The sequence below is a fragment of the Prinia subflava genome, chromosome 3 (genome assembly GCF_021018805.1).
Source record: "Prinia subflava isolate CZ2003 ecotype Zambia chromosome 3, Cam_Psub_1.2, whole genome shotgun sequence".
Classification (NCBI taxonomy): domain Eukaryota; kingdom Metazoa; phylum Chordata; class Aves; order Passeriformes; family Cisticolidae; genus Prinia; species Prinia subflava.
The window spans coordinates 24877872-24901214 of NC_086249.1; the positions used below are offsets into that span (position 1 = coordinate 24877872).

Here is a 23343-nt window from a genome sequence, read left to right on the forward strand (position 1 = left end):
CCACTGAGGAGGTGCTGATCACTTTTCACAGACCCTGGGAGGAAATTAAGGTAGCTGCAGTCAAAGGTGTGGATGGTGAGTCTCTCTGGAAGTCACTCTCTCATTATTAATATCTGCACAGCCTTTTCCTTCCCAGTAACCTACTGGGAGCGAGCTTATTGTCAAAGTGATGCATGGAACTGTGCTTGTGTGTGGCTGCCTTCCAGGGAGGCTCTTGTCCTCTTTATGGAAATTCACACTGTACAGGAGTACTCGTCGTCCCCTGTTCAATCCCAGGTGTTTAATACGGGAATTATATCTCCCAAAACACATCTCACCGTATTTTGTGTTTCTTGAAACGCCTGGCAACCTGAAAATGGGGACTATCAAACAAGCAGTAAAATAGCAATGGTATTGCTATTGAGTCTTAAATTGAGTCTTCAATTTGGCCTACATAAACATGTTTCATAAATTTAAAAATAACTTCTAAAAAATAACTTCTACTCTTTAGTACTCTTTGCCTTTTTTTTTTTTTTTTTTTTTAGAAATTTCATATGCTGACTAGAAAATGGGAAAACAGTCTGTTCGGGTCAAATAGATGTAAATAGTCAAAAATGTAAAACAAGAATTGAAGCAGATTTGTGCTTCTTATTTTAACACCTTCAGATCAGCTTCTGGACTGATCTGCATTCTACACAATCCAGCAACAGACAGCAAGCTTATAGATAATGAAGTACTACTACTAAAGAACATTGCTTAAAGACGGTGAAAGGGAATAAGTACACAATTCTTTATGTGGATTTTTAACATAAAAATAGGTAATACTGAGGTTCAGCTTATTCAATGTCAATGAAAACAACCTTATAGTCACAAAAAAAAAAATCGGAAAAATATAAGATACCTGGTTAAAATAATTCTTAGTGAAGAAGCTCCCTAGAATCATAAAGTGGCATTTTAAAAAGTGAATACTGTGGGGTTTTGTTTTGAGAAGTGATGTTTAAAGCGTATTTACACACAAATTTAAGCATTTGGAGGCACAGAGCACATGACAGCCCCTAAGCAATTTGAAATTAAACTGGTCATCACAAGGGTTGGCTCGGGTGCTGATGTTCATGCTGATGGGAATTGAAGCATCTTGCTGTTGTTGATTTCAACAACAGAGTGAGTGCTGTAGCCTTCACTCCCTGAGCAACATCTTTAGCAATTCAAGCACTTCCTTAACTCCTAGAGCTCTCTAAAGATCAGCCTGGAGCCCTTGACTTGCCGTCGGGAGCGCACGTCACCGTGTGTGGCGGGATGCAGCCCAGGTGCATACAGCTACATGCACGTTATGCTTGACAGGGTGGTGCTGCTTCTGAAAACACCTTCAGATCTGCACTGTTTCATAGTTATAGGGCAAAGCCACAATCAGCATAAACTGTGTTGAATAACTGTCTCCAACTTAAGTACAGTGTTCAGTGTAGATTGTCCCTGCTTGTGAATCAGCCTCCTGAGGCCTTTAAATTATTTAAGGATCTTTTGGAAATGATAGAAGTTAATTGTGCATTTTCTTTATCGCTTTCAATTAACAAATTAGAAAGTCTTGACTGGAAGAGTTTCCTATAATTTCTGTTTAATCCTGACTGAAGTGTTCTCTTCAAGTACATGATCTGTTAGGGTTAATGAAAGAAAAATGATGTTGCCTTTCAATCTCAGCTCTCATGCTGTTTTGCATGTGTGAATCTCTGACCCTAATAAGCACAAACATTCATATAAACTCACTTATGTGCTTTCATTTTTTAATGAGGAGTCCTCTATTTTGGATGCTATTAATTAAAATGGCTAAGAAGATGCAACTTTCAAAAACTCAGAGAGATGTTCTCGGAAGAATCTTAATCTGTAATGGCATAAAACCTCTGCAGTTCAAGTGTTTAATTATATAAAGTTGCAGAAATCTTTCAGGTTAAGATGTGGTACTTCAGGTTAGAGCTGCGGGGTTTTATTTGCAGTTGTGCTGCTGACTAATTTTTTTCAGTTGAGCAAGTCATTTAATTCTATTTGCTTTGCTTTTACAGTAAAATAATCTCCTCAGTTATATTGAAAACAATAAGTACTAACGTTAAACAGACTAGAATAAAATTTTAAAAAGAGAAAAATTAAGGTATTTGTTCTGCTCTGTCATTTGGGAAATGTTTCGTATTTTTTTAATATGGTTTGATTTTCAGAGATAATGTGCTTTCTTGTGCTACAGATCTCCTTTTGTTTACAGTCTGCACCCATGAAAATTAAACTGTATATTCTTAGCTCATTAAATGGACAGAAATATTAATTCAGTTCAGTTAAGTAGCAGTCTTTTCTTTAATATGTCTTTACAGCAGAAAAAAAAACAGTTCTCATTAAGAAAACATCTTTAAATCACTAGTATTAAAATTTTCCTGCTGTTTTGATTACAAGCAGAGCTACAGAGAGACATCTGTGAACAAAGGAAAATGTCTCCTTCCTTTTCAATGCCTGTCAGCAAGTTCAGTCTCAGTCTCTAAGTAAGTCACAGAAAATGTTCCCAAAATATCAAAAGTCAGTTTCTATGTGGTTTTTTTTCTGGATTAATGGTGAAGACCGGAACCAGGAGACTAGACTAGTATCAGGCTATTTTTAATGGGTTTGTGCCTAAGGACTTGGGCAGGGCATTCAGTCACCAGGGATGGGGAGCTTGTGGTGGACTATGACCCTTCCAATGGAAGTTGTGCCTGATGTCTGCCTCTGAGGCTGCCATTCACCACTAACACTGCCGAAATACAAGTCAGGAGTGGTGCTTCTGACTAGCCCATGAAAATCCAGTCAGTTCCTAACCAAGTTCATACAACAACTTTCTTTTTTGAAATGGTCATTTCTGTGAGATATGTTGTTGTTTTCCATATACATAAGCAGTCTCTCAAAGGTCTCATTCTGCTCTCTGAAAATCACCTTGAAACAATCCTTCCAAAATGACAGAGTACTAAAACTCCAATGTTCAAAAACTCAAACACAACGTCCAAATTCTTCTGAATGTTGGGAGAAATTTAAAACCATATATTGGTTCCCTGTCTGGTTCAAGTATACTCAGAATAAATGACAAAAATTTATGAGAAAGTGTCACTCTGCTAAGGACTGATGCAGTAACAAGCTACTGGAGCCATTCACTAATTCAGACTTTGTCCACAGTGACAATGATTACCTGACAACTGTCTAAAGGCCACTGAGAGAAATGGGTTTGGAGATCTCAGTTTCATTCCTGTGGACAAGTTCCACATAATAAAAGTCATCACTCCATCTGTCACAGTAATTGCTAGAGTCTTGGCTCATCAGAAAAACCAAGAATAAATTTAACCTGGAGAACAAATTACACTTTTTACTCCATGAGAGAGTTCTTTGAGATTAGAAATTAAATGTTACTGTGGAGGCAGGGTAGATAAAGCTATGCTGTGGCTCCCTATGCTGTGCCTGTTGGGAGAAGAATAGTTTCCAGGGTTGTAACTGGACAGAAAAGAGCAGGAAAGCTTTTGGTCAGAGCAAAGAACTGGAAACTGAGAAATTTGCCTGTGCCACTGACACGGTGTATGGCCTTGGAAAATTAAAATTTTCTTTCAATTTTGTCCAATTGTGAAATGGGTGCCATGTGTCTAGAGACACCTCCAGCAGTCCTCGGGGTTAAAAGATATTTCCAGCAGGTGGAGAGGTTCAAGATTTTCTGCACTGCATAGAAAAGGAGAGATCATTAGTATTAAATGCAGTGAGAGAAGGAGTCATGGAAAGCGGGTGGGGCCTCTCGTTACAGCAGTGTAGCTTGTCAGGGAAATGGGAGAGAATTATAACAGTAATAATGACCCTTCCCTCAGCCCTGCACTAGTTTCATTTTACACTACACTTATCCCAGTAGTAAGTGGAATAATGTAGTGTTGACTCAGGCCCCCAGCTTGTGTTGTATCTACTTGCCACTATTTATTTTTGTTGAAATAAGCTCTGTATGTAGACAGTTTCAAATATGTCCAGTTCTGTTCATTTTTTCAAGTCAAATAAGGGCTGACTTTACCCCAGGATATATCTCAAAGCATGTTTGTGATGCAGAAATCAGGAGGAAGCAGTCTCTGAGTCTGTGCTAGGCAAATGAGACTGCAAGCCTATTGAAGGACACTGTTGTGGGAGGCATCACCAGACTGAATGAGTTGTTTAAATTGGATCCTCCTCTCTTGTAGTTGGTGGTTTCTCTTTACATTTTCAATCCAAAAATTATAAAATACCAATTAATGGAATAGCCAGAAACAGAAACGTACTAACTTTAAGAAAACTCCAGATGTGATGGGATCCACATCCTGAGTCTACGCTATAATTTCTATGTGATTTTGTTTTGCTTTTCTATTTTTTCCCCACTATCACAAGATACAAGTACCTTTATGTGTCTATAAGGATAATAATTATTTCCCATTATGAAAGGAAAATTGATTTCAGTAACCAAAGGTTGAAACACTTAGGTCACATTTTCTGGCATTTCTTTGTTTTTAAAAGGCCATGCAACCATGCAATCATTAAGAGAAATGTGATGAAATCAATTGTTTATTTCTCATATTACTGCAGAAATAGTTATTGATCAGTACTCTTTACATTTCCTGTTTCAAAAAAAAAGCAGTTTTTGCTTTTTGAAAATACTGACTATATAACTGGAACCACTCTGCAGAGTGACACAAGCAATGAGAACTGTAACACTCAAAACCTTAAGGTGCCTGTTTAAATTTGAGCTCAACGGAAAGTCTCAACTTAACTTTGGGGAGTTGTTGTAGGTTGTTCCCTGATTCAATCTGACAACACAAATACTACAAAGGAGTTTCTCAAAATGGGGAAAACAAGAAATTGTGGAAAAATAAACTCCCGTTTACCTATATAGTGCCTTTATGTACATGTGCTACAGTTAGTAAGTTGTTTTTAAATGCCATCTGAATAAACACCATCCTTATTTTAGGTTAAACTTTCATTTTGATATGGAAAGAGTTGCTGAACTTCTTTTCTTATTGTTTTAAATCCATTTTGATGTAAATGAATCTATATCTCGGAGAGAATTGACTGTCATAAAATGAAAGATGGGCTTTCAGATAATCTCATGAGTTAAAGTCCAACTGACTTCCAGTAAGACACAGCTTTGGAAGTACCTAAATTACATTCAAAAAGTGAAATTTGAGCCAGAGAAATACAGGCCAAAATCTATAGGCAGGACTCTCCATTTAAATTCCTTGGTTTTGGCATGCACTTGCTTTGCAAACCATGAAATTTTTTCTCCGTATCTCAGTTTGGTTATTGAATTTTCTATCTCTCACCTTTCAAACACAAAGGACACTGAGCATACTTGCTAGAGCCCTTTGCCAGCCCCCTTTAACTTGCTAATTAAAGCTATTTCACTCCAGTTCATTCATCTCAGTATTTTCTCACTTTCCTATTTGGTGTGAGAAACTGTAACTCAGTCCTTCACACAGAATATTTTAATGCTATCACTGTGGGGTTTGGGTGGTGAGAGGTGCTGGTTTTGATCACCAATACTATCTTGTGATGACTTTAAAATTATTTGGTTTGTTGCTTCTTTTATTTTGTTTTCTTTTAATGTTATAACCTAAGGTGGGATCTAAATATGACTTCAAATCTCAAAAATTACTGTTGTAGATTCCATTTCAATTTAGAATATACATTCAGAGTTGGAAAGATAATTTATGTTATCCCAGCAGACTAGGGCTGTGCCTATTTTCAGTCAGTTTCTCTTCCAACTCCATAGCTTTTTTGACAAATTTGCACTGTAATTTTTTCATGTTAGTTCAATATTCTGAAAGTGTGTGTCTGGAGGAAATATCCAAGTTGTGCTGTACAGGAATACAGAAATGTATAAGAGCATTGGTTCATTACTGGGGCCTGTTCAGACACCTACTGTGCAGCTCTGAGGTTGTAGAGCTCACCCACCACTACTGCTCAGTACTTGCATCCATAATTTTCCCCAAATTGGCAATAGTAGGATACTTTGACATAGGAGTTCATCATAAGCCATAGTGATTATAAACTGCCTTATCAATATGAAGTCACTAGGAAATGGTTTCTTTTTGTTCTGCCAAGAAAGAAAAGGAAAAAAAAAGTGCATTAGGTATGCAGAAAGAGTTACGAGCTCTAAACATCCCTGAATTTTGTAAAGGTCTCGTTATGCAACTGACCTTTCTGGGCTGAACTTCAATTTAGCCAGGTTGTCATTGTAAACTTGTAGGTAGAATTTGTTAATGTTTTGGGATTTAAGAGAATTAATTCTTTAAAAGGTTTTTATTTCATTTTTAAAGAACAGCACCAGAAGCAACTACTTTATCTGGTTTTTTTAGTAATGCTTATAGTGCATAAAAATACTACTGTTACTGCAGAAAAAGAAAGGTCGCTGAAAGTGACAAGATATTAAAATACATTTTTAGCTGTCAAGGGGGAGAGGAACTTCTAGTTCGACTTTCAAAATTAAAATTTCAATATTGTTAAGGAAATACAGGAAGAGAAATTTTACAGTCCCCAGGGAGATGCACAGACAATGTCTTTTTCCAGGGTATTTCCATACTGCATGCAGAAAATGCATTGTTTCACAGATAATTGGAGTTGTTTGCTTTATCTTTTGAGTATCATTATAGTTCTTCCTTTTATGATGTTGAAATCACCACACTTACAAAGTGGGAAGAGGGGAAATAGTACAGCTCTAGCAGCTGAGTTCTCAATAGCAATGACTGTATCTGCAATCAGGTTTTCCTCAGTCGCAGAGTGAAGCCATCAGAGCGTAGAAAGAAGGCACATTAGGATGGGCACCTGCACTGCCCTGAAGCCCACACGGGTGGAGTACATGGTAGGGAAGCCAGACACCACTTGCTGCTACTCACTGGTAGTGCAGTGCCCCTGTGCAGCCCGATGCAGCACCGGATCCTGGGCTGGTTCCAGCCAAGGTGGGTTAGCTGAGGAAGCAGAATAACCTGCTCCCAATAAATGCCCACGTTGATTAACAGGTGACTGGGGAATAACCAGCAACGCTAGACACTTCAGCTGCTGACCTGATGAAGGCTGAGTAAACTATAATCAGAACTCTGAGCCCATTCGAGGTGCAGTGAGTAAGAGCTGCAGGGAGGAGGACTTAGGTAGTGTCTGTGGTAAGAGCATGGCTGTACAGGAGGTGTTGGGAGCAGGAGTCATACAGGTTTGGTTAGGGTGCAAACTCACGTAATGCTGTCATTGCCACACGCAGGAGAGCATTCAATTTTGACATTTCAGATTCAGCAGTATGAGTGGAGGTTGTTCATTTTTCGTATCAAACTTTTACAACCATTTCATTTATTATCCTACTTCAGTCAAAGTGTATAAGGATTCTTGCATTAAGACATCTGAAGTAAGTGAGGAATTCATGAGTGTCTTTGAAATCATAGGTGCTGCCTAGAATATTGAGACTCAAAGGAAACTTCTCCTGGTTGGTATTTCCACAGGATTTAGAAAGGGAAATATGCAAAGAGAGGAAGTTTACTCCTGATGGAAATTTGAGGGCATTTTTCCCAATGGATTTTGCCAGGTTTCCCAGGTAGTTCTTGTAGTCATTACTCAACAATTAGCATTCACATTTGATTACAGAAATAGGTCTTTCAGCTGGGGTACTCAGATTGTTCTTTGGAATTTTTGAATTTATTGGAAGAAGAGTAGAGTTTTGTGTTGTGACAAAAGCAGGATTAGGCAGCAGGTGACTGCAAAGGAAGGTCATTACAATACCAAGACGAAATTACATCTCAGCAAACACAGGAGAATTACATGACTTCATTAGAGTTAAACCAGGAATGACATGGCAACATGATACTATAAGTAGTTTTCATGTCAGAGCTGACTGCCACACCACACGACATCATTTTTGTAGCATCACAACAAGAATTTCTCAAAAAGCCTCCATCTATTTAAATGTACTACTGTGTATCCTTCTTAAAGAACAGCATCACATGGCAAATACATTCCTAAGTGATTGGAATGGTAAATCTATTTGCTGTTGACTTAACTCAAGCAGCATGGACTGTTGTTTATCAATAAACTTTAAAACACAGTGCTGCAAAATAAAGTTTTGGTTCTAAGTAATCACAATGTAATAAGAAAGGGCATTTTTATAAAACTGATGTAAATGTGCTCTTCAGTAAAATAAAATATGCTATAATTTTTTCACTCTGCATTTCTTTATTTCATGTTTTCAGGTTTAAGTTTTTTTTAAGTTTTCCAGTTCTGCTATTCTAGCATTACCACTCTAAAATGAAAGAAATCATTTCAATTAGTTTCAATTAACAGTAATGCAACATTGATGCAGCTTGGAAAATTACAGCATTTCTTCAGTTTGCACACAGTTTTCATCTTGTCTACATTAATATTATTCCAATCACTGCAGGAGTCTGGACATGTCATTTATCTTTGTCCTCACAGAGACAAGGAGATGGCAAATGGAGAGAGTAAATAGCTTTACTAAAGTCCTAACAGAAGTCTTCAGTGAGGCTAGGACATTTCAGACTCACTTGCCAAAAGGAATGGCAAACAGAGAATAGAAATCAAGAGTACCTTGTGCAACTTCAGATTTTATTAGTGTACATATGAATTTAAATCAGTGTAATTCTTGTTCTGAAAATTTGACAAAGCTTCATTTGAGTTATAAAATCAATCAGTGGAAAAAGGTGGAAGTTACCGTTTGACTTGGGAATGTTGGTTCATAGACAAATTAACCAATATACAGGAATTTGGTAGTATTGTAAAGATATTTCTATTTCTAACAAGCAAAATTAATTAAAAGAAGTCCCAATAAATTAATTTTAAATTATATTAGCATTTCATCACTTAAGGCTTAGGCCAGTCTCTATGTAGAGAATAAGATGAAGTGTGATGTGAGAAAAAATGATGTTGTGTTTTCTTTTTTAAAATGCTGACAGTTTTACCTCTATTCTCAATTGTAGATGTGTATATAGTAACATTTACTGTAGGAAACAGGTCTGGGTTGCCATCAGTGAAATACATAAATTGAAATAATCACTCTTTTCCAGCACTAATTTACACATCCTGCATTCACATTTGTAGGGAGGAGTTTTTGTTTGGGGCTGATGTGTACCAATCTCTGGTTTGTGTATAAAAGATTCTGCAGCTACAGTTGTTATCATAGGTTTAATAATAAGATAAAAAAATAAATTAATGTATATGCCTCAAAGGTGTAGAATGTATTCAGGCCCGTCTTTGATCCAGAAGACTAAAACAGGAATGAAACTCAAGTTCCACTTAACTTGGGTACAAAAGTTCTCAGTTTTGTATCCAGAAATAAGGAGTAACAGAACCTTCACTGGGTTTCTTGATGTGTATTTATTCAACTGTATTTGGAGACTTCCACTGGTTAAAAAATATGATTATTTGAACAGGTATTTTCTATAACAGTAGACTTCCCTGGTATGTTGGAAGAGAGGTGTAACTTGAAATAAAGTAGTGTATCAAAGAAATTCTAAACACAAGAACCTATTGCTTGGAATTTCCTGCCAATCTTGTGAAACCAAGATTTGAAAATCGAGATGACCATCCCCAATAGCTTATCCTCCATAATTTTTTCCTATCATCTAAGCAATCCATATCTCATATGTGAAGTGTTCATTGATTTCAGGTTGTCATAGGTTTTCAGTAGAACTGCTTTCTCTTCAAAAATAACACATGGAGAGCTGAAGCAAAATGCTGCAATAATAGCTCCGTTCATGTGCACAGAATAAATATGGACACAAGATGGTCATGTTCCAAAACAGCTTCCTCATGTGGCTATTTCTTTTTACAGTGCTAGAAATCAATGGAATTCTGGTTTTAGTGCTAGTTAAGGTTAGATGAGTTGTTGGTGTAAGTCCAGCTGTGACCGTTTGTATTGATTGATTCATGTTTCCTTGTGCATCCCTGTCTGTCTGTTATTCAGATGTTTTCTCTTAAGTAGCAGTATTTCAAATCTCAGTGGACCCAGTGCAGCTGGTTCTGGCAAAAACATGTGCAAACCAAAGTACAGTAGTACATGCAAAGGGAAATAATTAGTAGGTAGCAGAAGAGAGAGACTTACTTCTAGATTAAACTCTTTATTTAAGAAATGAAGCATGAACACAGAAGAAACATGGCAGTGTCTTTATACTAAAGTAACCTTGAAATAACCCAAGAGCCTTGGTTTGCTGGCTCACTGATGAGAAGATTGTAATCATAAGGAATGATCCCTAACCTGTAAGAAATACTTGTAAAGTTTGGCAGAGGAAACACAGGCTTTTTTTCAGGACTTACACTATTTTATCTTAGTGATGTTAAATTAATCACCAGAAGGATCACAAATTGACTGTGTATTAGCTCAGTCACGTATACATGCTTGCTAATTTTGGAAACCTTTTAAAACCACTTTTCAATGTTTTACTCAAATGATTTATCTATTAAGTTTGTAACTAAACAATTCACCTTAATGACTACCATGTAGTGTTGAATCTTCATAAATTCCTTTCACAGTCTCTCTTAATTAGCTAAATATCTCTTCAAAGATTGAATTTAATAATAATTTTTAAATAAATGGTGGTTTATATGTCAATTTATGAATATAAGGATTGACATAATGGAACATATCAATAAATAATATAGCATCGTTCATCTAGTCTAGTCTAGGGCCTACAATCAAAGCCAGGCAAAATTAATTACTAATGTAGTTAGACAATATTACAGTCATGTTCTCTGGGAGATGTTTATGCCTGACACTTCCACTGGGAGTAACCCCAGAATGAGAGAAATTAATAGAGTTTGGTTTTTTTTTTCCATCTCTAGTTTTAGTGTATACTTCATCCTTAGACCCCATGGTATAAGACAGTCAGTGGTTTACCATGAAATGCTAAGTCCAACTTCTGTCAAATGAAAATGATTCAAAAATCGGGGTTTATATAGACTAGATTAGAAGCAGAAGAACTTAAACTGTTGAATTACTTCACTATTCATCTTCCATTTTGACAATACAGTCTTTATACCTCTTTATTTTCAAAATGCCATTCCCTGCTGTTTGTCTTTATCCTGTTGGAATGTTGTTTACGTGCATTGTGTTATTGCTGCATTTGCTTTTTCTCTTTGAGTATTTTTCTAGGATTTTGTTTTTGTGCTTGGTATAGCTGCACATGCACACTTGCATGCTGGGCTGCTTTGAATGACAGAGGAAGTGAGACTAAATAGCTGCTTATGTAGGATTACATTCTCACCTCTGCTCTGTTAGAAAAAGACATATTCAACCCATATTTCTAGCTTGCACAGAGATAATGTTTATCCAGATAGGAGGGATAACATTATCTGAAGGTATCACACAGGTGCAGTAAACACAGTGTCAGGAGTAACTGCAATATGGAGTGTGATTTCTGATAAATTTTAAATTGTAAATTAATACTCTTTCTGTTGTGATGGTCCTGTTTGTTTTAATGAGCCACTTCTGTGGAAGCTGAATGTACCCCTTCTCTGTAATTCAATGCAATGTACACATGAAGGTTTGTAAGCACAGAGAAAATGAAGTTGGTCTTATACATATTAAGCTTAAATTTCTGTAGGATTTTTAAATTATTATTCAGATACAATGATACAGAATCTCATAACATATAGAAATGTTTAATAATGGCATGGTATGGTTTGCCATCAGACAGTTTTTCATTGCTGTTTTAAATCACTTTGATTTCCATATACTTTATCATAAATGAGTGAAATTTAGTGCAATGACTCCAGCATAAGAAGAATTTTATGTGCCTCTTTTCCTTTGATGGAGAGGGATAGAAATGTTGCAAATTAGCTTAATGGATTGATGTTATTTTAAGTCTATCATTAGGCTTATTTATCTGTGATTTCCCTACCCTTTAAAAAACAAGCAGATGTAATAGAAAAGTCCTACAAATTATTTTTGAAGTGTCATCTTAAGTGCAAAGAAAGTTCATTTTCTTAACTACAAGATTTCGTTGACAGAGTTCTCTGTTAAAATCACATTATACTCTATTTTTTTTGATCCTGGATTGAAATTAGTAGTCTCTGATTCCCAAAGGGAGCTCTCAATGGTCTTCTAAGTGGAATTCCTAGCTTTAAAAGAACTTCTGTAGACTGTGGCGCAAAAGTATATGAAAATGTGAGATCTTCCAGATTTTTCAGTTGTCTGTTTAACCATTTGGTTTCTTATACTCTTACTGAGTACATATCTCCCACAAAATTTTACTTCAACAAAAATGTATTTCATTTAGTTCTATTGACAATAATAAACCAAGTTATCTAAAAATTCTGATCTTAACACTTTCTGAGACTCAAGGCTTGCTGCCTGTTAGCATTGTTAGGAATAATTTACTAGTTTAGAATATTTCAGAATTTATGAAGTTTTCACAGACTATAGAATAGATGACCTTTTCCTTTAGACAATAGTAGCAGTTTTCCTACTGGAAAACTTACCCAATAGTTTGTTTTTTCCTCTTGTGCATTCCCCCCACAATGGAACTCTTAAATACATGTCTGATGTGCACTTTGGTGGTTTTTGATTGCAAGTCTTATGTGATTCTTCCTATTGTGCCTATATGAATTTTTCCAGAACTACTGAGCTATCTCTTGATAGTTTTGCCAAAGTTCCTTAAACATGGACGCATTTTTTGACGTCCTTCATAATGCCTTTTGATATTTGCTTAAACAGCGAAGGAAGTTCAGTTGTTACACTACGCCTAATAAGTTTTGAGTGCAATAATAAGTTTCATTGTGGAAGCAATGCACAGCTCTAGAAATCCATCAGCAGTGGGGTTTACGGGACAGTGGTGAGTGCTGGGTGTTGCAGCTGCCGCAGAGCAGCTACTGATGGAAATTGTGGTACATACGGACAGACCACACGTGTGCGTGTATTCTTGCCTTCCAGGGAGAGCAATCACCATCACAGGCAGAGCAGGCTCTACTCAGTGAAAGTGATTCAATTAAATCAGAGTAGGGTAATGAAGGGTAGTAGGGTACCTTAAAACACCTTCCCCCAACCTTTCTCTTTGTTCTGGACTCAATTTCACTCCTGATTTCTGTACTTGCTTTCCCTGGCGGCACAGGGGTTGTGGTGAGTTCATCCCAGCTTGTGTCTGCAGCTTCAAAAGCCCTAGGCTGGGGAGAATTAGGAGTGATAGTAACAGGAGATGAGGTGCAACACTGGAGTGTGTGGCACAAATCATTAGTGATGTGGAAGTGCAGAAGCATCGTGCCAAGGAGCAGGGAGGAGGGTGGGAGCTGCCTTCTCCACGAGGAGCTGCAAACCCAGCCTTGTGCTGGGCGTGGTACCAGGTACCGCCAGCTGCAGGTAATGGAGGCCATGCAGAGTGCATCAGGAAGCTTCCTGCAGTTTCTAAACAAACATTCCCTATTTAAATTCATAAAAATAGCACTACCTCCTCTTCCACAGCTGTAATTAGAGACAAAATCAGGTGTTATGTTCATGGATCATTTCCATCCAATATTGCTTAACCAAGTGTGACTGTTGGATTTTCATTCTTCTACCGTCATCCCTTTTTTTCCCTATACACCTCTATGTTTTTCACTTGTTCTGAATATTTTGCCATGTAAACCTCAGTCCTCATCTGGTATAATGTTCAAACTAACTTCATCAGGGAGTATTTCAGCTCCCAGAAAGAGCTTTATAATTCCTCATAATCATTACAGTGTCATAAATAATTATGATAGCAATAATAACAACAGTAGTATTATAAGGGATGCTGGTAGGAGGACTTATGCACAAAATGTCTTGGAATGCTGTGGGGATACAGGCACCCTACTTCTAAAAACCCAAAAGTTTGTCCAAAATATGAAGATATGAACAAGGAACACAATCAGTTTTCTAGTAGTTCTCACTCACCATCCCTAATTTACTCTGTGCTGAGTTCTTCACAATAGTTTGAGTCTGTATTTACCCTACATGGGAACTTTACATGTGGAACTGCTTTAAAAATATATCCTCTCCACTCTACTACTTTAAACAGCACTCCTAATTATTTTCAGTTACCCCCACATCGTTCTAAAGCACTTCTGCTATTTTGAATTCCATATCTCAAGCTGAAAGAACAAATCCTCTCAAATAAGCAATATTTTCATGTTTTAAAGGTTATCATTACCTCCTTCAATTACCTCAGCCATAAGGAAGTATATTTGAAGTCAGTGCATGTTTCACCACTTTGAAGCTCAGGTATCTGACCTAGGCACACTGCTAACAAAGGTGGATAATTAGCTTTACTCCAGGAGCTGAAGCATTCCTCTGAATCACAGCTCCACCTTGCATTCCTCCTTATTGCTAAATGATGCTGGTTTAGGGCTACAGCAACTCAAATACTTTAAGTCACAGAATGTGGCTAACCACTTCTTTGTGAACACTGTCTAGGGAAGGGAAGCAGGCAGGCAGGGAGGAATAAGTTAGCAACCTTTTTTACTTTACTTGTGCAAGTGAAATTACCTCAGAGAACCTGAACAGAGATATAGCGTGGCTTTTATTCTACATATTAGTAGAATATGTTAGGCAGAGTGACAGCCTAATCCTTCATTTTGTTACTTTGTTACTTTTCTGCTTTCCAATGAGCAGCTATTTAGCCTAGCAATGGTATTTGTACAGTAGATGTGCAGATGCCATTTTAAAAATGGAGTTGTGTTGCTGAAATCCTCACTGCATGTGCCTGTGCATGAACACAGCGTTACATCTCATGTCTGCCTTTGTTACCTGAGGGTGATCTGAGCACAGCAGGGCTGAATGCCCTATTCCCTGAAGTTTCCCATTTGCCTCAGATGGGAGACTGCCTGGTTAGTTTGACACTTCTAATTTGGGTCAGTAACTGTCAGCTTTGGATACTATCAAACCGTTTGTAGCTGAGATAAAATTAATGCCAAAAAAAGCAATCTCTGGTCTTCTAATTAATCCCATAGGAGTGCAAAAACTCATTTAAGTTAGGAGTTTAGCTGTTGGCAGCATCAGGAAAAGCTGGTTTCACTTCACTGAGCTGAATTACAACTCCACATTAATGGAATTAAAGCATGTTGCCTTCCTAAACTCCTACATCCATCAAATCAAAGGCTTAGAAGCTTTATAAACAACTGCAGTGCTACCTTCAGTCCTTGACATAAGAAACAACATGCTGAGAATACATCATAAAAACAAACAGTATTAGAGTTTCCTTCAGTGGTCTCCAGTGGAATTTTTTCAGTTTTCCATTTATCACTCTTTTTTGTTTTAGTAATGTGAATGACAAAGAATAACTCAGAGCTCTAGTTTTGGGTTTGGTTTTGTTGTTGTTGTTTGTTTTGTATTTTTTCCCTGCAGATAATATATTGATAGACAAATGGAGTTTGTATATTTTTCTTCTGTGTGGCAGTTTGGGAATTGGTGGCTGAAGAATGGCTGCTCCCTAAGCCAGTGTTCAGAGAGGTCTCTACCCAGCCTGTGCCATGGCTGCTTCCCTGCTTCTTTATGAGAAGTTGCAGGTCAATTGATTTAGAAAGCAAATAGCTTTAATGCTGTCAGTTTTGACTTGTCAAAATAAAGATATATGAAAACAAAAGGTTTCCTAAATCAGGGCTTTAGCAAATAGAGGACATCTGTTCTTTGTTGATAGAGGTTGAGGGTTGAGAGAGGAAATCTAATGACTTTTCTGGTACTCTCTTTGTAAAGACAGTGTGTCTTGGTTTTATCCACAAAAAGAGAAGAGGAAAAAATTTGGATTGTAAGAACCTTATTTCTTCTACTCTCAATCCAATAGGCAGGCTTTGGGATGAACTGATTTGAGCATCATGCAGTCTCATCTCTTAATGGTGGTTTCTCTATATTTTTGCATTATAGAAATTGAAAACACAGTAAATATTTCCCTAACATGATTGTTTCATCCCAGATAGAGGTTTCACTGGCCTGTTGTGTATGTGCGAATGTGTTATTTGGGAAGGGAAGGTGGTGGTTCATCTGATCCCTGTGGGCAAGGAGGGTTTGTGATGCTGCCTCCAGTTTCAGCATCACCCACACAGCAAAAGTGCCTCCAGAGCTTTCTTGGCCTAGAGCAGAATTAAAGCTAAGGAGACTGGCTGCTCACCTTTTTTATTTCTATAATACTTACAATTATTTTCATAATAAACATTTTAAAAAATACGTCAGAATCAGGCTGCTCTATTTTTAGTATTTAGTGAAGCCATGAAATGGTTAGACTTGCTTGAGAAATAAGTTTAAAACAAAAAGCAACTTAAACCCATTTAAAGGAAAGGTTGGATTCTTTGCTCCCGGTTTTGCATCTTACTATTAATTTGCAATCTCATTCGTTGTTCCTTCACTCTTATAAATTGTCTTACAAGAACAGTATATTCCCCTTATCTCAATGAACTAAAATAAAATGGATTTAAGTTAAAACTGGTCTTTTATAGGATATAAGATTCTTTTCTTCAGGGAAAATCCATCTTGTGTGGCTGTAGTACTGGGTAGTATAAGGAAATATTGTTACTTTATGTTGTTAAAGCTAGTAGGTTCATTCTGTATCATTTCAGAGAAATGGTACGATTTTTACAATCCTAAATGTCAAACCTTGAACACTCTGATCTGTCAGTTTAAAACTGTGCCACTTACATATCTCAGCAGGGATATGTTTAGGCATTCATCACAGAAAGTGTTGGTAGCAGTAACTCAGAAGCTTTATTTCTCCTGTGCTGCAAAAGACATGGCAAATGCACAAGTATGTTAAGCAAGTGATGAAAACAGCTTCTTTCTGCTGGTTCCATCAGTGTGATAGAATGCACCAGGAGATTATCTTTTCAATAAGTCAGTTAGGAATCATATCAGACTATCATTCTGTCTCCAATAGCAACTTCTGTCAAGCAATGATTAAACTTTGTTTTAAAGTGTCATTATAGTCATGATTATACCTTAGAAGGCACAAGCTTGCATCAAGCATCAAACTTGATTTTTATAATTATGTAAAAGAAAATGAGTTTTCATATCACCAGTTCTGAACTATTCTCATGAAAGAAGGTGAGGGCTCCTTTGGATACTGTGTCACAAATCCCTAGGATTGGAAAAGGTTTTCTGATGGGTGGAATACTGCAGACAGAGGAGCCCCTCACTTGGCAGGAGTGGGGTGTAAAGTTCCTCACACATGAGAACTTAATGTGAAATTTTAACCAACATTCATGTAATATTATGCAGTGTTTGTCCAGTTCAGCTATTCTGTTCACACCACAATCCAGAAACTTGGGATACTCCTAAAGTCTTGCTGTAAAGGAGATGAAAACCTCTGCAGCTCTTCTTAGAGGGGGAATGTATTTTTCCACAAACCTTCTGAAACCTTCTCAGTAAGGATGAATACTTTTCTAGCATAAAACAAGAGCACAGTTGTCACAACAGAAGATACCAGGAGGCAGCAGGACTCTTGTTTGTCCAGTGACATGCATCACAACTCCAGGGGCTACACAAAAAAAACCAAAACAAACAAAAAAGTCATCTTTTCTGTCAGACAGTATTGACTATGCTACAGGATGAAATTCATGTAAAATAGATGTGTTGCTCACTAATGTCAAATGAAGTCGCTTTTACTGAAAATAAGATGTGTTGCTTCTGAACAAGCAGCCTGAGATATGCAAAGCTTGAAAGCAAGACAAAGTCTTCAGTTATTAAAATCAGTCATATAAAACTGACATAAAGATTTATTTTTATTGTGTACTTTGCATTATTAATACTGGGCCTCACTATGTGCTGTAGTCATTTAAAATAATCAGAAAATACACCCAGATGCTTCTGCTTTTTAATATTTTATTTAAACAGTTTGTCTTGGATAAGGAGTACAATTTATTATCACAAAACTGTCTTTGACTGATGCTCTGGTTTATCCATTTGTATTTACAATGCCATGATACCATAGTATGATATTGAAATTCGCACATACTGTGTAGTTTTAACATTATTATTATTCAGATTTCTTGGTCATGGCTGTATAATATATGAGAAGCCATTAGACCCCAAAAATCAAAATCATTCAAAAAGGTTTTTTTCAGAGTCTGTGTTTTGCTATAGGAAAAAATGTCTTTTTTTTTCCTAGATGTTTCGTCCTAGATTAATAAAAATCCATGTGGAAAGACTCAAGCTGCTTAAAATACGATAGAACTAGTGTTGAAGTTACATCAAGGTGCAATTCTAAGGAATGCAAGTCCGCTTTTACTGAGAATTAGATTGATTACATTATCATTTGCTGATTTACCTTTTGCTCTGAAATTGAATTTGCATTGTATGTTTAGTATATTTAGTGGAATAATTAGCATTTAAGTTATTTTAAATTACTGAACTCTGTGTGTGAATATTTATGTATTTAAAAATGAGTAGGAAAGATAGGAGGGAGTTAGTATCTTAATTTTTGGCTCGTAATGAGAAATGAAAGCTGAATTTAAACACGAGAGATGGTACAATTAAGCCTTTTTGAACAGATGAGCACCACTGAAGTCAAAATGCTTTAGACACATGTAAAACAATCTGATTATTGTATCTCTTTTGGCATTAGCTAAACTTCTAGAGACAATAAGAGCAAGAGAAATTTCTATTTCTTTAACAAATGCTTTTCTTTGTTCTTCCTTGGCCGTACAGTCATTCCCAGCACAGCACCGCAACGCGTCCACCCACAGTGAGCTTGCAGCGGACCATTTCTGTGGAAGGGTAAGATCATTCTCTGTTGCAGCTGCTCTAGAGGTGTCAGAGACCCCTGAACTGCCCACACACACAGAGCTGTTCCTTAGATGTGGGTTTGCACACCACGGTGTTTAGGGCTGTGAGATGAAGGAATGAAGTTTCAAATTAGCGCTGATCCTTTTTTGGTTTTCTGAAAGGTTTGGTTTTCATGGAGGTGAGAATATCTGTCGTGGAGATGTAGTGGATACCGTTTCTTCCTCTCACTTGACTAGTGTTAGTATTTACTTGAGTTAGCTCTAAACTCTTCCCACTTCTCATGGAAAAACCCAGTGAAGTCTTGCTCTGTTTTCTTAATGTATGCATGAGTTCTTTTTGACAAACCAGTGTCCAAAACTAAGGATGAAGAAGTACTGATAGAAAGTATTTATCCTGGTGAATATCTATGTACATGAGTGTGTCAACTGTAGAACACATCTCTGGGTGCACAGCTGTCTCAATTTTATCTAAGACAGTGGTGTAAAATGTGAGGAATTCACAACTATTAATATTCTTGCACCTTTACAATATTAGGAAGGCTGATATTTAGCAGATTTTGTTTGCACTGACTGTCATAGTCTAAAAAAAATGTCTTTTTTTTTTATCCCCTCCCATAGAAATGTGGAACTCTGTAAGCATGGGTAATAACTTGTCATTGGCTGCTCTCAGTTTATATTTCAAAGCTTTTCTTTCTTGTGATAAAAGTGAGACTATAAATTTTCCACAGAGGAAAAAATATAATCTTGTTGTCTTTCAGTTTCTGTTATAGTTGTACTGTGGTGCAGTCAGAAAATAAAGTGTCAACATGTAAAATAACCCTGTCCTAAGTGAAGCCTGAAATGGTTTTCTCAAAAGCCACAATTTTTAATTTCTTATCTAGATCTATGATTTTAAAATATGATTATTTAAAATATGTAAAACAGCTATGGTAATTATTCATTGAAAATTAGATTGAATAATGGAATTATGCAGGAAAAGTGCATGTGGCTCAGGGGCTCTCATCTGGATAGTTCTGTAAATGAAGCCCTCATCATCATCCAGCCATCATGCACAAAACAGGAGCAGTTTTAAGGTAGATCAGGTTGCTCAGAATTTTTTTCTGTGAAGCTGTAACTATCAGAAACATGGAGACTGCTCAAGTCCTGAACAGGCAGTCTCAGTGCTTAAACACCCTCCTTTTAGATTTCTTTTCTATATTTCTGTAATCCAAAGAGAGAGTCATAATAAATTCCCCTGACTCTTCTTCAAATCATCTCATGAATAAATTGAAGTATGAAATAAAACTGAGCTTCAAGAACAATTTGGATGGTTAAAAAGGAGGGGGAGGGGAAGAAAAAAGTAATTTGCTCTACTGAGATTTAAGGAAGGAAATTCTATTATTACGTCTCTGTCTTGGGCTACTGGACCAATTCAGGAATCATCCTGTAGCTTTAAACACCTACTTAAATTTGGAAATCAATCTGTCTAAGTGAATTTTTAGGTAAATTGCAGAATCTGTATTGGCCACACAGACAACTTGCATATATTGTATGTGAATCATTAGAATGCAGAAAACCTGCAACTGATAACACAAGTCTCCTGTTGTTCAGGAGGTAGAAGAACATCAGCTTGTAATTATTACTAATCAACTTACACTGCATCATATTTCACTTCACATAGGAAAGTAAGACTGTTAGCCTATTCCACTGCTGAGCAGAAATGAGGAACCAGCTCAGCCCTAAATATTTCATTATGTTAAAGCTCGATTTACTCTAATGTCTTTGTGGAGTCCATGCTGCTAAGTAGGTTTACAGCTAATAGAATTTGAGGTCAAAACAAAGTTATTTTTCTCTTTCAGGAACCGTGTTCCTATCAGTAGAATCCTGTATTTAGAGGAATCACTATATTGCTTTTGAGATGCACTTTTCAAACAGCTGCTTTACCTGCAAGGCATCCCTGGCTCACGCTGACATTTGTACTCTGCGTGTTCTGACTGACTGTGGAGTCACTAAAGTGATATAATTATTGGGTCCTATAAGTGAAAAATTAAATTTGGAAGGGTTAAAGAAATACAGATGGGATTGCATTTGCTGGCATTTAGTCCTTTCCACCCTGTTGAAGATGTGATAATAGAGCTGGCCAGAATAGATGTTTTAAGAACTTGAATAGCTTTTTTCCAACAAGGTGACAGGTGAGCAGGTAAAACAATTTATTTTTTTATTAGAGAGGGCTTTTGTGGACTTCATGTCCAGCAATAAAATGAGTGGCCAGGTGGGGAAAACAAAGACATCTTTAAAGAATGTTTTTCCTTTATATTCAAGCCATATATTCTTCAGAGTGCAGTAACTGAACATGAGGTGTACAGATTTATTCTGTGTTGTTTTGAGTTTTTTGAGGTGATTTTAATGAATAATGTTAGCTGTGACTATCCAAAACAGGAAAAATATTGGTTGAAAACAGCCCTTGGTTTTTTTGAAATCCTGCCATACTAGCACACAAAGCTTTAATGTTAGTGATGTCTGACAGCTATTCTCTCTGCTTTTGGCATCCCCACTAAATTGAATTTTGTATGCTACCAGCCAACTCCTAAAACTGGAATTTCAACTTGTTTGATGGAGTCTTTTTGACTTGCATCTGAAATATATATAAAAATATTTATACATAAACAGCATTTGAACCATGACTAAGGATAAGAATTTTTATTCTGAATAGGACAGATTTTACAGAATGCTTTTTGTTTCAGAAGTGCCTTCTATAAAGTAATTTCAGATGCTTGCTACCAGCAGCCTGTGTATTGATATTTCGAAATATGGCTTAGAGGCACTGCTATTTTTAGGTATTCTCTGAGTGTTTTAATACTTCCTGTCTCCTGGTAGTGCAATTCTCCTGCCTCTCACCAGTTCCATCTCATCCACCTTTGTTTACAAACTGTAAAGCTGGAGCATTCATGGTAAATGGAGCTATTGAATGCTGTAAGTAACAGTTTTTACAACAGCAGTTTCAATATGAAACCAATAGTTTTTAAAAGCAAGATGCAAAGAAAACCTTTCTAGTATGGAGTTGTCTGTGCTGGGTGTAGCAGGTGGTACAGAGATGCAGTTTTCAGGATTTATTTTGATTATTAGCATGTAAATAATATACCTCTTGGAACAGGGAAGAGAGAGAAGTGATTATGTGAGACAAAGGATAAATGAACAAGCAGACAGGAATAATCATGTCCCTTATAGAGCTAGAGAGTATATTAGCTGTCCTACATTATCTCTCTAAAAATCAGTGAGATTTCTCAAACCCAGGAGACAGACTACTGCGCATTTGAAGTAAATGTCAGATGTCATGGTAAAAATGCAGATGAGTTTTTCAAATCAGAAAGATTATTCCTGTATGCCAGTTCCATCTTGCTATCTGCAAGCAGAAAACTTGTCCTGGTGTGCACACTTTAATTTCTCTACAAGAGATAAAATGAAAGATTGCTGAAGTCCAGAGGTCTTCCTACGTAACAAAACCAGTTGCAGGATGTAATCCAGTGCAATCGCACATGCATCAGTCAGGTTGAAGCTTGGCTCCCCCGTATTAAGTTTGTGACAATTTAGGCATGATGGTTGCAGAATAAATGCATTAAAATTGTAGTCAGTATTAAAATTAGAATAATCCATTGCTTTTACATCTTCAATGAACAAGAAATGCCAAGGTATCCATAGTCAAATAAATGGACAAAATACTTGTTTCAAGCAGATAGGATAACTTTAGTAGGCAAAGTGATATTTTGCTATGTAATCTGATAAATGTACATCTTATTAAAGGCTGAGTGATTCGTTAATACACCAGTATTTGGTAAAATGAAATAAGTCAACAATCAGTTAGAAGGCCAAAACATTGTTTCAGTTTGTGCAGGCAAAGTTCCCCCTCAGAGATGGTCAATGTGAAACCACGAGGTGGTGAAGGGCTGGGAACTGAGAAAGGAAGGTCTGCAGCTCCCTGCCACTGCCAGGTCCTGGTGCTTTGGTCACTGCAACACAGGCAAATGACAGGGAGGGCTGGGGAGGAAAGCGAGGGGTGGAGCTGTTTCACATCATAATGGAAAGATTTTGCCAAGCCTAAGAGGGAATAACGAGGGGAAAAGTAAAAGCCAAGATGCAATAGAAGTGATATTACAATAAAACAATAGATGAGAGCAGTACAGACAGATTTTTCTTTTGTGTGAAACAAGAGTTGTAGAAGTATGAAAGAAGATCCATATAACGAGAGCTTGGTTTCACCAAAAGTTGAAGCCTTTTAAAAAAGTGTGTGTGAATATTTCAGGTCTTCAGCCACTTAGAATTTCATATTATCTCTTGTTTGGTTAATCAGATTTTAAACCATCACACACACTGGCACGTACTCTGTCCCTCCAGGCTTCCTGTGTTCAGTGCTGTGAAGAAGTGTGAAAAATCTGCTTGAACCACCTTTTTTTAGATCCTTCCAATAAGAATGTCATTTGGTTGCCAGAAATAAACACACAGGTATTTATCAGAATATCTGAAGCATGAGAGGAAAACTAATGAAAAAGAAATGTCTTGGTTAGCCAAATGACTCTAAGGTAACTCAGTGCTCACATTGTGGATTGTCGGAAGACAAACCTATTTATACTGCTCAAGAGAAGGGGCCTTGCAGCCTTAGATTTGGGGTGG

The 23343-nt window shown here is 37.0% G+C and overlaps 1 protein-coding gene across 8 annotated transcripts in view; it reads left to right on the forward strand.

Moving 5' to 3' along the window:
- Positions 1-23343, forward strand: part of DLG2 (discs large MAGUK scaffold protein 2) — a 994479-nt gene that overhangs the window by 753994 nt on the left and 217142 nt on the right. For all 8 annotated transcript variants that reach the window (XM_063394414.1, XM_063394410.1, XM_063394417.1 and 5 more), the window contains one exon: positions 18620-18688. In XM_063394414.1, coding sequence (XP_063250484.1) covers positions 18620-18688 — 69 coding nt within the window. The remainder of the gene's footprint in view (positions 1-18619; positions 18689-23343) is intronic.